General features: G+C 38.5%; 1 protein-coding gene across 1 annotated transcript; it reads left to right on the top strand.

Annotated features, from left to right (window-relative positions):
* Positions 1-10421: 10421 nt before the first annotated feature.
* On the top strand, positions 10422-15992 carry LOC149830815 (uncharacterized). The gene is made up of 13 exons (XM_090011880.1): positions 10422-10667; positions 11469-11634; positions 12130-12210; positions 12298-12380; positions 12464-12579; positions 13076-13192; positions 13326-13438; positions 13540-13822; positions 15104-15184; positions 15276-15326; positions 15420-15497; positions 15597-15674; positions 15737-15992. The coding sequence occupies exons 1-13, from the start codon at positions 10658-10660 to the stop codon at positions 15779-15781; spliced, it is 1302 nt and encodes a 433-aa protein (XP_089868006.1). The 5' UTR covers positions 10422-10657; the 3' UTR covers positions 15782-15992.
* Positions 15993-17877: the final 1885 nt, after the last annotated feature.

Raw genomic sequence — 17877 nt, 5'->3', positions numbered from 1 at the left:
CAGAGTGCAATAGTAGATGTGTATATCCGCCCATGAAGAATGTTGATACCCAAAGGTACAGTGCTAAATTGCTTCTTGTTACATGATTTGCTAGTTTCACCATTTGAAGTTAATTCTTTGTAAATTAAGGAGATAAAACAACTATGAGTATTATCGTTTCCACCAAAGTAGAACGATAATGACCAAATTATAATTGTCTCTAAAAAGATGAATAATAAAGAGTCTTACATTTATCTTTTCAATATAAATCTCATTTAAAACGATTAATCTCTCACTCATATAGAGAATAGAACAATCGCTTTAAAGGCTATCTATGAGAAGTGAGAGCACTTAAAAGGATGTCTATGAGAAGTGAGAGTGATCAAATAATCTTAGTATGCTTCTTTTGCAATCCCGAGTGACTCAGAATATTCGATGTGACATCTCTCATTGCAGGACAGTGAATTTTTTTTTGAAATCCATTAAGGCAAAAATTATTGATTTTATACGAGATTTTATCTTAGGATATATGGATTAGAAACATCATTATAGATCTTGGTATAGTGGACTCTATTGGGAGGACAGTAAAGATCTTCTGTGATAATGAAGTTGTCATATCTTTCTTGAATAACAATAAGAGATCAACCTTGTGTCAACACATGGAGTTAAAGTACTTTATTATTAAAGAAATGACTGAGAATCATTTAGTATGTATTGATACAATCAGTACAAAGAAAATGATTGTGGATCTTTTTACTAAAGGGCTAGCACCGAGATTATATTCCCAACATGCAAAGGGGATGAGTCTGTTTGATTCATTCTGATGTATAACAAAATATTATGGTTATATATGATCACATTTATGAAACTAAATTATTTCTCTATGACTTTATGTATTGTTGATTTTGCATAAAGGATCTTTCATTTGGTTAGAGAAAATAACATAATAACAATATTAAAGGACCCATAGAATGAGTTAAAGATCAACCTATTCATAAAGGTAATCTTAACATGCTAAAGCACTGAAAATGAATTATATAGTAGTACATAAAAATATGACATTTCATAAAGAGGAGTTCATCTATATGACTCATATGATTCATTCTTGTGATACCGGATAGCATGCGAACTCATATAAAGAACTAAGTCGAGATAACAGTATGAACTTCAATTTTGTGCCTTTTCGTGTCAATGAGTCAAGTGATAGAATATTGGACATTTCTGTTTGGGTCCAACCCTAAGTATGACTCTGTTTGACACTAATAAAGGGGTCAGTGGGCAATTGGTGAGAATTAGTGGGGGAAGGTGTTACATGAACGTGAAAGGGTTTACATTCTGTAACCCCCACTTTCCTCCCACTATAAATAGATGTTTGACTGCTTGATGGGAGTAGCCAAGGTGTCCTCAATTTTCTTATTGAGTTCAGGGTCCTACTCACCATTGAATTGAAAGCCTGAGGTCATCGTGGGCGTCGATAGGCTGAGGAGAGCGCCGAGCACCTGTACGTCGCTATGTCCATGGCATCTACCGGTACGTATTAATTTTACATTCTGGTTCTGTTTTAAAGATACACCAACACACTCGTGATCTTTCCACCGTGAACCCCAAACACTTGTGTGATTATTGATATGCACATCCTCCTCATACTTGCTCCTTGGAAGGGACTTCTCCTGCAAAAGAAAGGCAAGATGAAAAAAGTAAACCGACCAAGGGCAATAGAAATACATTATCACAGGTCCATGATAAACATTCTTTAACAATAATAGCACGATATTAAAAAGCATTCAAACATATGAATTGACCAAAATGATATGAAGGACTGATAGTTCCGACTATCCAACGCATGATAAAGTCCCTAGGAGATAATGTGAACCAATATATACAGCTAATTTGAGAAGAAGATGCACAATGAGAGGTTATGACAAAAAGATGCACATATAGTACTTCAAGAATCATGCAGTCATGCACCAATATACTATAAACATATGTACAGAAGTTCATGATATACACTTGACCTACCTCTATGCACGCTGTCCGGTATTAACACAAACAACCAATTACACCATACCTACTTGATGCAAGCATGACCTATAGTCGACAGGTAATACAATTCTCTCTCCATAAAAGTATGATTTTTTTACTTATTTCAAAATATAAAATTAAGTAACCAAGAGAAAATACACAGCCAATTTTGTGCACTGCCTCAAGGCCTCAAGGTCATCCAATCTTCTGGATTAACACAAATAACCAAACACAAAACATAAGCTGAAAATATTAGGGGACATATTCAGTAGATAATATGGGCTCCCATATGTCCTTCATATAACCAATAATCCTATAAACAACCAGATAATAGAATGTTGAATACGATCTGGACTGCAAAAAGGAACCAACCATGATGAATTCAAAGGATCAAAGTTTGATCATTTTTTTTTAAACAAAAAATATTCGGGTTCTTTATCATCTAAACTGACAAGCAATTTAATATGAATTTTGTTATGGACATCTAATCTAACAGAATTAAACAACATATTGACTTTTATCCTAATAAATATACAAAAAAGTTTCCACTTCCACATTTTTAACTAATGCATGTTCTCAGACTGTCACATATTTGACATGAAGGTCAAGCACAAGAAGCAACCATGCAGAATTAACAAGTTTATATCAATCTCTGATTTCTTTATACATATTTGTACTTTTGCTCTCTGTCCACTTTTTGTATGTGTGTGTCCATTTTCCATTTCTCGTGAGCCAAAAAAAAATCTCATTTCCTAATTTTCATTTCTGAAAAATGTTTGTCGTTTCCCTTCTTTTAACCAGTTGTGTTGGTGCATTAACTAGTAGCTGTGCAAACTGTCAGTTAAGCTTGGCCACACAGAAGAAAGAAAATTTTCATACAAAAAGTTACATTTTTAGAAGAAAAAAAATCTGCAATTTTTTTTTTTGTTGGAGCAATTGAAAAAACTATACTTTTTCCTTTTTCACTCATGTTTTTCTTATCATTTTCCCACTTCCAAATGTGCCCTAAATACACTAAAACAATATTATCGTTTTTGGCTGGTTAAGCACTTTAAATACACTAAATTGCAAATACCTTATACTCTTGCTCTTATGGATATGAACGGTTCAAGATTCAGGTTGGATGTAGCCAATACCAAATCCGACTAATCGGATATTAGCTAATCATACTCGAAGGATGAAAAAAATGAGCTAATAACGAATCCAAAAACTACATGTAATCAGATTCAGATATCTGTCGGATTCAATAATGAATCTTAAATCGAATGTGAATGTGATTAATATTCGGATTCAGGTTTCTTAACCAAATCCATTTAATCGGATTAAGAGTTGGGTCGGATATTGGATGCATCTTTCCGTTGACATCCCTACTTGCTCTCATATTTAAGAATCGGTACTTTTTAACCATATGGTTGGTAGGAGCTGTCAGTGCACGTCTCCTTGTGGTGGGACGTTGCAGATTCAAACACTAGTGGTATGTTGAATCATAACTGGTGGGGGTCTGCCTAACCCAGCTTGCCTTTTCAAAAAAAAAAAAAATTTAAAATGTTTTAATAATATAGAAAGATTTAACCCTTTTAAAAAATATTATAAAACCAGTTGAATCAACCCTGAATCGGCCCCTTTTGAATAGCCTTTGGGCCGATTTGATTTGAATCGGTCCATTGAGGTCAATTCTGACAACATTGTTCAAAATGATGCTAGTGTATATGGATATTTTGGATACTGAGACTTCTCTTGGAGCTCACATTTCTTTTATTGCAGTTAATTCATAAAAATGTAAAAGGGTATTAGAATCTAGGTAGCAAGAGAGAGCTCACGTTTGGTATTACATAAGGCATAAGGCAGTTTATGTAAGTATGGGAATCTAGGTAGCTGAGGAAGGAAGTATGAAATCCATATTTGTTACTTCCCAGCTGTTGTTTGGGAGTACCATCGTAAATTTGACCAGTAATTTGCAAATTCATTCTTGAAGTTGTTTGGATGATGTGTAGATTTCATAGTTGCTTCTCCAACAATCTTGTTTCCAAACCAAGTGAAAAATATAATGTGATTCGTGCGTGCTGTATTTGGTGTAAAAAAAAAATGCAGCTTCCAACTACCATGGACGAAGATATCATGGATACCCTCACTGTTGGTTCTATTGATAGATATTGGGATTTTACAAGATTCTGGGTCTATCCCATATGTGCTGAGAGAGCGAGAGTCTTACATGTAGTTATGTAAATACAAAAATTATTGTAGTATTAAGTTGTAAACTTTGCCTTCAATAACTTTTTAACAAATTTGGATAACTCCAAATTTACAAAATTGGAAGGAACACTAATTGTCAATTTAACAAATGGATTCAACAATAGATTCTAAGTGTTGATGTGTATAAACAACCAAAAAATTCAAATTTACTTGAGGATCTCGTTATCTTGAGCATTGTATCAAACAGTTGGGATGCATGTTCAATGAACTGATTCAAACAGGGATATTGAACTAGAGCTTTGGAAACAGAAAAAAAAATCAAACTCTCCCTATGCGTGACAGAGAATTGCATTCAAATGGCTCTGTTGAAGAGGTAGACAGGGAACATTGTTGCAGCAGAATGAGAGAAAAGGGGGTTTGTCAAGAAAAAGAAAAGAGAGAAAAATGGCTGGCTGGGTTATTTGCGTGGAGTTAAGATGGTAGATGGGGAGTCAATATGGAAGGTGGAGAGGGCATCGGAAAAAGTAACGCGACCATAGGGAGAGGAATTGAGGTGAGAGTCGTCGACTACCATCTCCTAATAGTGGTAAGTAAATGTCTTCCCAGTTACTTTTTTCCTGCTTTTCCCTCCATCCCAAACGCTTTTAGGAGCTTAGTATTCAAAAATTTTGCTCCGATGCCCTCAGCCAGTATGCTTCCAAACAGGGCCTTAAACACTAATTTGTCATCGTAGGCTATGGATGGCAGTGGACCGGGGCGGGGGAGGGGATGGATTTTAACCTCCACCCCCCCACCTCCATCCTCGTTTCATGCCCTCCATCCCCGGTTCAAACGGGGGCGAGGCGGGGCTCCATTTCTCCTTAGTTTATAGTCATTCCTTAAAGGATTGGGGACGGGATGGGCTGGGGCTAGGCTAGGCGGGGATTGGGACGGAGATGGGGCAGAGCGGAAAAAAGCTTAAGTCCATCCCCGCACGAGAATAGATTTTAACCTTCATCCCTGCCTCCATCTCCATTTCATGCCCTTCATCTCCAGTTCAAACGGGGCGAGGCGGGGGTTGCCCCCGAAAGGGTAATTATCCATTTGTTGCCATGTTATTGGCTTGTTCAACAAGGTACAGTCATATGAGTTCTGGTCGTATTTGAATTGGGCGGCTAGGATTACAGGATGAGCGGCTAAAATCCTTAGATGGAAAAGGTTCTAGATTGAGTTCTTCTAATTCTTTTTATGGCCTCTGTCAGAAAAAATCTTTCTATGGCCGACAATGTGGGTCCTCTTTTATGGTTGGACTTTGGAGTAGGAAAGCAAATCATTTGGAGTTCGAATTTGGGTCCAAACTTGATTTAACCTTATTATCAGGTGGGTCAAAATCGAAAAGATTATATAATAAAGAGTAGCTGCTTCTAAGACTTCACATAATCATGTCAACAACTCTAATCGGTTCGGGTCAGAATGGGGTTGGCCCTAACTTAACTCATTTTACTTTTTTTTTTTTTATCACCATAAGAAACCATGTCTGATCTCAAAGACCTGGTCTCATTGGCTCAACCTGCTATATTTATGATCGTTGGCCCATAAGCATAAAACTCCAAGGTTAGGACCCTCGGTCCTAGGCTAATGCTGATTGCTCATCTCACGGCCTAGGCCACACCCTACTAGGTAGGGATGGCAGTGGACCGAGGGAAAACGGGGCCCTACCCTGCCTCACTCTATTTGAACTGGGGATGGAGGACATGAAATAGGGATAGAGGTGGGGATGAATGTTAAAATAAAAACCTGTAAGAGAATGGAGGAGAGGATGAACTTACACTTTTCTCCACCCCGTCCCGTCCCCGCCTTGCTATCCTTCTTTAAGGATGGCAGTGGACTGAGAGAAAACGGAACCTCGCCCTGCTTTCCCTATTTGGACCGAGAATGGAGGACATGAAATGGAGATGAAGGTGGGTATGGAGGTTCAAATCAAGACTCATATGGAGATGGAGGGCAGGATTTTGAGAAGGAGCAAGGGTGAAAACCTTGTCCCCCGCCTTCGCCCCGATCCACTGCCATCCCTACCACTAGGCCAACATATTCCATAGGAAAATCAATAGATTTTACTTATTTTAAGTGAATTCAGTAACCCGAGAATCATCTAGAATCCAATTAAGAACCATACCCACTTTTTACAATTTAATCAATATCGGGTAAATCATGGCCGGATCAATATCCAGCCCGTTTGTGCCAAACGTGGCAGGTAGCACGCGTAGCCACAAACCAGCAGCGCACGCAATCCTAATTCAGTGGGGAGGAAAAAAGTAGGCACGACCCGAAAATTGAAGGTTTATGTTAAAAAATCAAAAAAATTGAGGGACCAAAGGAAAAGGTGAAAGACGTGGGCTTATACGAGTGAATACGATAAGATCGCGATAATTTGACGGTTAAAAATGACAACCAATACATTGCAGGTTTTTGGTGACATTTTCAAGTATAACCGATATTTATCACCGTGATCTGGAATCGGTTTCTTAAAAGATATTTTAGCCTCTTAGATGACTGTCAAACAACAAAAAATCAAAACGTTGAACCCTTCATTTTCAAGCCGCACGCTAGAACCAACTATACCATATTATAATATTGTGACGTAAAAGACACGTAAAATATTATATGTCATCTAATGAGCTTGTGCTAGCCAAGCCAAGCCAAGCGTACCTTATCCCTATTTGGCTGGATATCCCTAGCCGTGCCCCCCAACAAAAACTTGATTTGTGCAGGACAACTCTGCAGCAGACCATCAGTGTTCCAACACAATATTTTTACAATCATGTTCACCTGAGAGCTTGTTTGATGGTTCATCCAGCGCATAATGCTGGCGAACGTGCATAACGCCATTTGCAGCGTCAGTTACCAGGGTGAAACACCGTTCCACCCCATTGTTACGTTGGGAACAGGACGTGGGCCACAATACAAAAAAACAAAATCGAGCCCGATGCCCGCTCTTTTGGTCTCGTCTCTCCCTTTAGTCCCAAACTTCCTTGCTTCTCTAGTTTTGTGTCCTTCTGGAATGATCGTAATTAATTACACATTATAAATTGTCTAAGGTAAATACTTATATAAAAAAATGTTATATGGTTGGGTCATATAATATATTATAAAGTATGATTATAATAATGCATAAAATATCTTATATGCCCTCATATGTTAACTTTTGATTTTAGGATGGGCTGAATTGTAAAGAAGATTATATAGTGGTTACAATTATGTTATGGTCTTCAAAACCATATATATAGTGGCTGTTTTTTTTTTTGCCTTTTATCAAGAAAGAAAATTATTTTTATCTCATTAGGTTTAGAGAAGAATAAAATGCTATCTATAGAGGTTTTGTAAGATCTAACCCATCTAGATATATCGATGCAACTATGAATTCGAGTATATTTTCACATTATATTTTATTTATTTATTTTTTATCTTTTCAATGATTTAGCATAAACAAATTTAGAGATCAAGAAATATGATTTCTCTAATCCAGAATCTAACAATTGATACCAGAGCCTCTTGCTCTTCTTAAATTGTTGGAAATTTTGATTTTGCCATTTTTTTGTTGAGTCATTGAAATTCTATCAGATTCAATTTTTTCTTTTAACCGTTGATATTAGGGGCCACTAATAGAAAAAATAAAAAATTATTTTTTGCCGTAACTTTCAGTGTAGGTTGGGGTTTCTTGGGATCAACGACCAACCGCGGGGGTGGTGGCGCCCCCTTCAGTGGTCGCAAACCATGGGACGACATCTGACGGCTTGTCGAACCATCGGGTGCCTGCACAGGTAACAAGGAGGAGGGGAGCATCAGACGGTTCTCCTCAGTCTCTCATCGGCTTTGGTGAGGGCCGAATCCCCCCCTTTCCCGTTCGACGTCAGGGCACAGGCGGAGGAAGGCTGAACAACCCTCCTCGCACCATTTGGTTGCGCTCGAACGGAGGTAAGGTCGACCCAACCCTTTCCCTTTGGATTCAATCGATTGGGAGGTGCCAGACAAAGGATGGGCCGATTGGCCCTTCCCCTTTGGGTTTGAATGACCGAGGGGGTGCCATCAAGCCCTCGGTTGATCACCCTCGTCGGACGCTAGCCACCGCCGGTTGACCAGGGGTCGGTGATTGGCCTGGTTCGATCCCTATCTCATTTGTGGGGATCGACTCGAGTCGAGTGTGGTCTGACCTGCGCCGGGCAGGTCGTGTCGGGTCCGACCCAAGCCGATGGTCCAAACCCTTTCGCATGTTTTATGAACTCGTAAAAAAAAAGAGTTTTTTTTTTTTGAGAATTTGAAAGAAGACCTAAGGTAGATACCTTATGTGCCTTCATATATTAATTTCTGATTTTATGATGAGCTGAATTGGAAAGAACACTATAGGATGATTACAATTAGGTTAGGGTCGCCAAAACCATATATAGCGGCTGTTCTTTTTTGCCTCCTCATAAATAAAGAAGACTGCTCCTCTCTCATTAGGTTTATAGATAAAGTAAAAGCCACCTATAAAGGTTTTGAAAGATCTAACCCATCAAGATCTATCGGGGCAACTATGAATTCGGGTACGTTTTTACATTATGTTTTATTTATTTGTTTTTTATCTTTTCAATGATTTACAGTATGGAGAAATTAATGGAGATGTAAATCATATGATAAAGGTTGGGTAGATGAAATAAAAAATTGCAACTGGAGTGTTGTGCGATCGTAGAATGCCATTGTGGTTGATGGAAAAGTTTTATAGGATGACTATTAGGCCCGCCTTTACTATATGATACAGAATGTTGGGCTGCCAAGAGACATCATGTTCAAAAAATGAGTGTAGCTGAGATGCACATGCTTAGATGGATGTGTGAAAATACAATAAAAGATAAGATTCAGAACGAGGAGATACGTAAGACGGTAGGCGTTGCACCTATTGAAAATAAGATGAGAGATAATCGTTTACGGTGGTTTGGACATATTCGGCGAAGGCCTAATGATGCTTCAGTTAGAAGAATGAAGAAATGAGAAAATATATTTGTTAAAAAAGGTCGGGGTAGGCCTAGTAAGACTTGGATGGAGATGATAGGAAATGATACTAATGCTTTGGAAGACCCATAATGATTTTTTTTTTTGGTTCATACCGCCGACTCCAATTGTTTTGGGATGAATGTGTAGTGGCTGTTGTTTGTTCTATGATTTAGTCTAAACAAATTTAAGGATCAAGAAATATGTTTTTATTAATTGAAAATTCAACACGCTCTCTTCCTAAACGTTATTTTAGAAACTCTTTGGGCTGAGGTGTCTCCTCCCACTATCCATCCTCCCTGGCTTCCAGCCTCTTGATTCACCCGATCGTCATCAATCCCTCACAGAATTTCTTCATAATTTTTTTTGCCTCCAAAAACAGGCCTGAGAAGTTGATGCAGCCTGCCTCCTGTTGAAATAGGCCTGATCGTCCTCAATCCCTCGCTTCCGCCTGCCTCTCCTGCCTGTGATCTTCAGGTTCTTCCGATTTTAACGACAAATTTTGAGGCTTCAAGTTGCAGAACTTGTAGATCTTTGCCATTTTTTTCGGTGATTTCTTCGTAGTTGCGGCAGCTAAGCCTGAATTTGTGGAAATCAGTGGTGGTTTGCTGTTTTGCTTCTCTTTAGAGGAGGTTAGAACGTGGGATCTTCATGTTTATATTTCTGCCATAAATTTCAAGGTTTGTCGGTCGAGTTTGTGGTTCTTTGCCATTTTCTTTTTAGATTTTCTGTGAAATTTGGAGTTTCTTCATGTATGTTCATGCTGTCCACAACGTAGAACAAACGTTGGATATAATAAACACAGCAGGCGAGTACAGTCGAAACAAACATTGAACAAGTAGACTCATTCCGCCCAAACTTGAAGAAGGCATCGAAGAAGCCCTAAGAGTCCATTTGATTGCACGTTCCACGGGTTGTGTGGAACGCGTGCGTGCTGTACCCAACGCTGGGCATGACGTACGCATGGGATGCCGGTAAATTCACCATGTTCTTCCCGTTTTCACCCTCAAGTCCACCAAGGGAATTTGCCACGTGGCTGCTTCTAAAAGCCCTCCTCTGGATTTGGCGGGGCGCTAAAGATTTTTCACCGCCCCTAGATTTGGCGGTTAAATCCGGTTTTACTTTTTTTCCGTTGAAGGGTAAAACCCCAAATTAACCCCGAATCTCTTTTGGCTGTAAGGTTACTTGTTCTTTGGTTGGTTGGTTGCTTGCTTGCCCTTACCCTCCCTCTCTTTCCTCTTGGCCTCCGTTTGTTTGACGTATAAAAATCGGGAAACCCGTCTTGCTCTTCTTTAGATCGCGATTTCTGGATGGCCGCCGGTGTTCCTCTCCGCTTCGGATCACAGAAGATTATGTTTATTTGCTTCTTCTTTTCGCGTTTTAGAGTTCGTTTTCCGAACAACCAGAGGGATTGCATTTAGGAGGAAACAGGAAATAGGAGGAGACGTCAGAAGAGATGGGAAAAGGTGATCTCTCTCTCTCTCTCTCTTAGATTCAAGATTCTGAGAAATATAGGGTTTTCTGAGTCTGGGTGGTCTTTGTTTCCGTCCTTTTCCCCTCTTTTTGATGTAAATATGATCCATTTATTTTTCTTGCGTTTGGTGATATTAAGCAGAGAAGCTCAGAATTTTTCTCAGCTGACGAGCGGATTTTTTTCCATGAAATTGTTGGGGTAGAATAACAAGTTTTGTTGTTTTTTTCCTAATTAGGCTGATGAACGTATTCTTGTTCGTTTTTTTTCTGGTTGAGTTTGAGGAGATGACGCAATGCAAGTTTTTTAATGAATTTTTGCATATTCTTTCAAATGGAAATTTTAGAGATGAATAATTTTGTATTTTTTCTTTAATTCGCTTTCCTAAAATATTCCGGATTTTTGTTTGTATGTTTTTTATTTTGGAATATGACGAGATGAAGCAATAGAATTTAGGGCTTCTTTTATTAGCTTGACTTTTTTTTCACCTTATCCGATTTGCGCGTTGTTGGAGGTCCCTGTTCTTATCCCCTTTTCATTGTTAATTTATGAGTTTCAGTATTTTCTTTTGGAAATTGGATATGAATCTTGGGATGGAAGTAATTTGTAGAGCTTTTTGGTTTCTTTATATGTTTGGTTGATAACAAAATGGAATTGATAAAAAAGGAAAAAAAGGAGACTCTCTCTCTCTCTCTCTCTTGATTGATTTGTTCAGCATGTTGGTTCTGAAGATGGTGCATGGATACCTTTTCTGATTGATGGAGGAAATGGTTCTCGAATCTCTACTATTTAACAGGAAAGAGCCAGCGCCGGGCTGCTGCATTCTTCGCTAGCGACGATGAGACCCTCAGTACGGTTTCAACTATGGAGTCGTCTGAGCTTTCGTTGGTGCCCGAAGTCGACGAGGTTCACAGCGAGACGGTTGATCTCGACAACTACTTGGATGCCCTCTATGAGAAGAGGTATGCAGTTTCCCTTTTCTTTTGGTCTTTCCTAATTCTTCAAGTCATCCAATATTCTGAACGATCGAGGGTTCATAATTTTCAGTAGACCGGGTTGGCGGGTTCTTCAGGCTCTTGTTGTAGATAGGGAAAGTTTCACTAAATCACTAAGAACACCTGTTATCTAAAAACTCATCTGGAAAGAATTTAATTGCCTTTGATAAATACGTGTGTTGGTTTTGTATCAGTTTGTTCAGGAACTTATAATTTCTGGCAACACTGGTGTTGCTTGTATCAAAACCCAACGAAAAAGTTGCCCCCTATTATTGCATTACTGGATGTTAGCTGAGATGAGAGCGATACTGTTTTGCAAAATGACTGGAGCTTGTCTGAGTCATTAGCTATAAGCTTGTAGTTCTCTTGTAATAAAGATTTTTCAACTTTGTAATTCTATGGCTGTTGATTGTTATGCTTATGTTTTTATTTGATCTTCAAGAAATATGTGCATCCTTGTAGGTTATCAACTAGGGAAGCTGGATTAAATGGTCTGTGCAAGTCATTCATGAGTGGGGTATATGTCGACTTTGCGACAAGCAAGTAAGATTCTAAACTTTCAATATTGAAAATTTTACTACCTAGATCATTCATTTGTTTTACTCATCGCTGTTATATTTTCTTATACAGGGGTGAGACTGTGCTCCATCAGTGTGTTTCTATCCTCAGAAGAGGATCTGCTTCTGAGATTGCCTTGGCTGCACGTGTGTTGGGTAAGAATAAGTCTTGCTTATGCTATGGCATTTGCTCAGAAAAAAATGTAGGATGATTTATGAAGAGCCATCGTCCTGTGCAGGCTTGCTTATTATTACAGTCGGAGAAGGTGAAATGGCTTCCAAGATTTACTGTGAATCAAATTCTCATTTATCCCGTATTGCTAAACAAGGCTCGAATGTTGCTAGCCGTGTCTCAGTATGTATGCTTCTTAGGATTCTTTGTTCATTTAAGAAATGCTTTTATAAATTTTCATTTTCTTCCATATGATTTAATTGCCCTGTGTTTTCTCTGACTGCTTATGTATTATTTGTATTAGAGGTGGAGATGGGTCTGGCATGGGCCAGACGATGGACCAATCAGAAAGAAATGTCAGACGCAACCAGGCCTGGCCTGGTTCTGCTGGGCTTTCTCCCTAAACTTGGTTGTTCATGTGTAATATCATCCTGGTTTGGGTTGGCCCGGCAGCTCCGGCTGAGGCACAACCTGAGCCTGTGCCCATTTTCATGTACAACCAGGTCTTTGCCTGGGAAATTTAGGCTTGGGGCCATGTTTTTATCTCAGGATTGGTCCATTCCTGGGCTGGATATCCACTAGTCCATGGGATACCCTGCTCAATGTCCACTAATTTGGATCCTTGTATTCTTTCCATTCCATTGAGTATGTGTAATTTGTAGTGGTCATATTTTTTCAGGCATTGATGTCCCTTGCTATTATGACCTTTGTTGTGGGAAGTGATGAAGATACAGATAGTACATTGGATGTTCTCTGGCAAGTTAGTTTCTATAATAAAGTTCTACACTCAGATAAGGTGAATATGGTTGCCTCCTGGGCATTTTGTACTTGTATTAGTACATGAACATATGATTGACAAAGATGAATATGTTCAGCAGTTTTCTCTTCGCCTATGAGTTTTATGAAGTTTTTGCACTGTACTGTTGCAGGCTTCTGGAATCACTGAACCCAACCATGAAGTTAGGGCAGCTGCAGTAACATCATGGGCATTTCTTTTAACAACAGCAACTGCCGAACAAATTGATTCTTTTTGCCTGGAAGGGTAAACATTGAATCCACTTCGGTATTTGTTTTTCAGCTTTATACGGATATCATACATTGTGGCTATTGATCTAATGAGTTCATCTCTAAATTTGGGCGTAGATTCCCTGCTTTACTCCATCTTTTGAATATGGAAGAACGATCAGTGCGGCTTGCTGCTGGGGAAGGGGTTGTCATAATTTTTGAAAGGGCAAGTATGAACACATCTGAGTTTGATGATAAAGAGCCCTTTGAGTACATCAGTGGGAACTTATCAAGAAATGTCTATGAAGATGTTATAAGTCAGATGAAGGTTCTCTCTATTGAAGCTGGTGGAAGGGGAACATCAAAGAAAGAACTGGGTAGTCAGCGGAGTTTTTTCTATGATGTTCTAGCTTTCATTCAGGTGCGTCTCTCTCTCTCTCAAATGTTTCTGTCCATCTGACCCTGTGTAGGCTGTTTGATATTTTCAGCTGGAGATCTTGATTTACCTCTTAATCTTATACACAGCGAGTCATGGAATCCAGCATTTACTCGTCTTGTTGGCAGAACATAAGGGGCCACTTAGTTTTTAATTGTAATGATATTATATGAGCATGGAATCCACCATGTAGATCTCTTAGACATTGGCAGAACTCAGGGGCCACTTAGTTTTTAATGGTAATGATAGCCACCATGTAATGTGAAGACTGATTTTTTTTTTTCAAAATGATAACCACTGTGTTGTGTGAACACTGAATTGGTTTAGTTTTTAATTGTAATCATAACCACCATGTTAATTTATCTGAATTGCTTTCTTCAAGCTTGTCTGTATTGGTTGTATGCACCAGCTCAAAACAAAAAAAAGAGTCCTTGGGACTATTAGCATGGTCCTGAGATTGCTTGGGAGGAAGACCCTTGGGCTCACCAAAAACATCATCAAACTGCCCGCTTATAAAAAGCACGTTTTGCTATTTTAAGAAGTATTGATTGTTAGGATAAGAGAGACCCTGACCTAACAAGAGAGGTAAGGTTCGGAAAGAAGGTTAAGGCAAATCAAATCTCATGTATGGCTAGGAAAGGGACAAGTGGAAATCCTTGAATCATCCCTTCTTTTCAGGAGGAAGACGTTTGGTAGTCTTTCCTGAAGCACTTTCCTTAAGAAATGCCTCGACCTAATCCTTCATGTTTGTTCCATAGTCTATTTCTATCAATTTATCAATTTTGCTTAAGGAATACCTGTTATGCATTACATTATATACATCATGCATGCATATGTGTCAATACACAGACAGACACACACACCACAACACACACACACACACACATTGCTAGTGCATCTTCATAAGTTGAAAGAAAATTGATACCGAATTTGTTCCATTTTGATGCTATGTAAATTTGCACTGATGGAACCTACATTATCTAGACTGTAGGTCATAGTTATACCTGACTGTAGCTATACTTCTCCATTTTCCTTTTAATCTCACACAACAAACCAATCTGTTCTGCTACTCTCAATATTCTCTGTATATATGATCTTCTATGTTTCTTCATGATGTTTCTTAACACCCGAAGGTGTGCAACGGAAGAATTATATCATCCTACTTTGATTGTGACGCTATTATGATGACCAGCTGCTTTACATTTGACTCTTTGGAACCTCTTCTAATTGATCGTCCAAGTAATTTGTCATGTAATGCTCTTACAGGATGGTGTAGGACCAGATGTGGCTGTCAAATTGAGCAACTATGACTGTTTGAAGGTTACCTCCTGGATGCAGTCTGTACAGGTATAGGCTTTTCAATAACCCGTAGTATTGGTAATCTTGATAATGATTGCTGCAATTTTTTTGACAAACCTGCACTTTTTAATGAATGTAGATGAACATGTTTAGAGGTTTCCTTGGGGGTGGCTTTCAGGCACACTTGCTGGCAAGTCTCCTTTTATGTTTGTGGCTCGTTTATTTCTTTTTTAGTTTCCCTTGCATCTTGCAAACGTAACGGATGGAAATACATAATTTTCAGGGCAATGCATTTTTGCATGATGTTTTCAGCTTTAAACCGAAACAGAGTAAGAAACTAGTGTTATCAACAAAGGAGAAGGTAAAAAGTTCATTAACCTTAGCAAAACACATTCAATTTTTACTTTATTTCTAGTCACCAACTCTTTTAGTGTGTTGGATGAATATGCTGCGAATACAGAGGATGTACTTGTCACCAAATTCAGTTGTTAATAAGGCAAGGACGCAAGAGTTGAACAAGCGAAGATCAAATGCTCGGGTAACTCTCTCTCTCTCTTTGTGTGATTAGTGATTGTTCTGAAAGGAAGTTTTTTGAAACAGGTCGGTAACTATGGCCACTTCAGCATCAGCGTGGGTGACTATTAGCTGTACTTGTTAATTGTAGCTAGCTATTGAAACTTTTTATTGGTGGGGGAGTTGCTAGTGTTCAAACATTTGTTGCAGAGGCCAAAATGTATGTGTTTGATTGGCCGATGCCGGCATGAGATTCAAATACACTGTAAATAATCGAGTAAATTTGAACTTCAGGGTGACCAATTTCTATTTCATAGTACAATTGTTAATGAAAATGTTGGCAGCATATGCTTTTTGCTCTTCTCCAAGTAGACTTCAACTAATAAGTGCCATCTTTTTCCCTTTGTGTTTCTTCTCTTTGATCTTTTCATACTTTGGAACTTTACAATGCTGCTCAAACCGTCAAACCCATGGTGATTGAAGGCAGTGTCTTTTCTTGTCTTGTTAGATTCTTCGGATATAACTTTAATTGTATCTATCGAAGTATTGTCTGGAAGGGAAAGATGCAGCCATAGTGACAAAAGTTTAAAACGATAATTTCTGGGGGCATTTTCAACTTTCTTAATCTTTCTTGAGTTTTTTTTGGCAAAATCTTGGGAAAATATAAAAAATCAAATAATTTCTCAAAAATCTAAAAAATCAAATAAAAATAAAATAACTACACAATTAATTGTACATGTAAAAATACATAAAGTCTAGTTTTTATATTTTATATCGTTAAGTGTAAGGAGGTGCTCATAAAAAAAAAACAGAGAAGAGAGAGAGAGAGGCACCACACATAAGGAGGTGCTAATATAAAAAAAATCAGAAAACAAGAGAGAGAGAGAGAGGCTGATAAGAAAAAAACAGAGAAAAGGAGAGAGAGAAAGAGGTGCCACCATAAGGAGGTGATGATAATAAAAACAGAATGAGAAAGATGTACCACTCACTGTTGGATTGGAATCCTTCGTGCCAGAATCCTTGATGCCGGAACCCCTTTTGCTCTGTAAAATCCCCTTTTGCTCCCACACAGCAAGTTGAGAAAAAAAGGGCTTAGGGTTAGGGCTTGACCCGTGGCACTATTTGCAAAAAAAAAAAAAATGAACTAAAAAAACAAACGAAAAACCTAGGCTAAAACAGTGGCAATATATTGCGAGATTTACAAAATATCATGATATTTTTGCAAGATATTGTTTCTCAATATTTTGTAAATCTCGCAAAAAAAATACCATTTTTAACTTTCAAAATATAATTCACAAAAAACATGAGTCAGGATCAGATGCAATTACATGGCATAAAATTTGTGCATTAAGCACCTGATCACCCTCCATCAGGCCTTGGGCCCGATAACTGATGAGCTTGGGCCCGATAACTGACAGGCCCTATCCCCAAGATGGAGGCTGATCAGGTGCTTAATGGACAAATATTTGTGCAATCATATTGCACCCTATCTTTTCACGAAAAAAACGTTACAGCTATAGGCAAACGCTTGTCATATCTGCACTAAGAGACTACCTTCACGCTTTTAGCAAAGTTTGGAGGACTTGCAAGTTCGGTGTTATAAAATATGTATCTTAAAGCTGCAGACCTTTATGTAGAATCACACATCATATCCACTTAATCAAACGGATGGCCGCTACCACCTTTACTCTTTTGAAAGAAAAAGGCTAAAGAGTGAAAATGTCAGGTGCTTGATAAATATTTGTGAATTAAGCACCTGATCACCCTCCATCTTGGGGAGAGGGCCTATCAGATGTGGGGCCCAAGGCCTGATGGAGGGCGATCAGGTGCTTAATGGGCAATTTTTGTGCAATCATATTACACTAGAACTGGACTCAGCTAAAGAGTAACTAATTTTCGGGGCTGGCCCACAAAGTTTTTACCGATCTGGTAGGGGAGCCTGTGAATGTTATCAAGTTGATGGATGTAAAGAGTTTGAAACCCCACAAGGGGTGTCTCTTGCCACAAGGTTGAAGCAAGATGTACTTCTCGGCGGCTATGTCACAAAGATACATCCACATGAGGGCGCATGACATGGATTCAACTTGTAAGTTTGATTTTTTTTTTTTAAATGAGAGATGAGGACACAAAAATTTTAATTTTTTAATCCATAAAAAACTATGCTTTTGATCTTTTAATATTAAAATGATTTTTATTAAAATAATACTTAAAATCATTAAAAAATATTG

This window comes from Nuphar pumila, chromosome 7, assembly GCF_984573655.1.
Source record: "Nuphar pumila chromosome 7, dmNupPumi1.hap1.1, whole genome shotgun sequence".
Lineage (NCBI taxonomy): Eukaryota > Viridiplantae > Streptophyta > Magnoliopsida > Nymphaeales > Nymphaeaceae > Nuphar > Nuphar pumila.
Note: the sequence above shows the minus strand (reverse complement) of the source record. Positions and strands in the feature narration are given on the sequence as shown.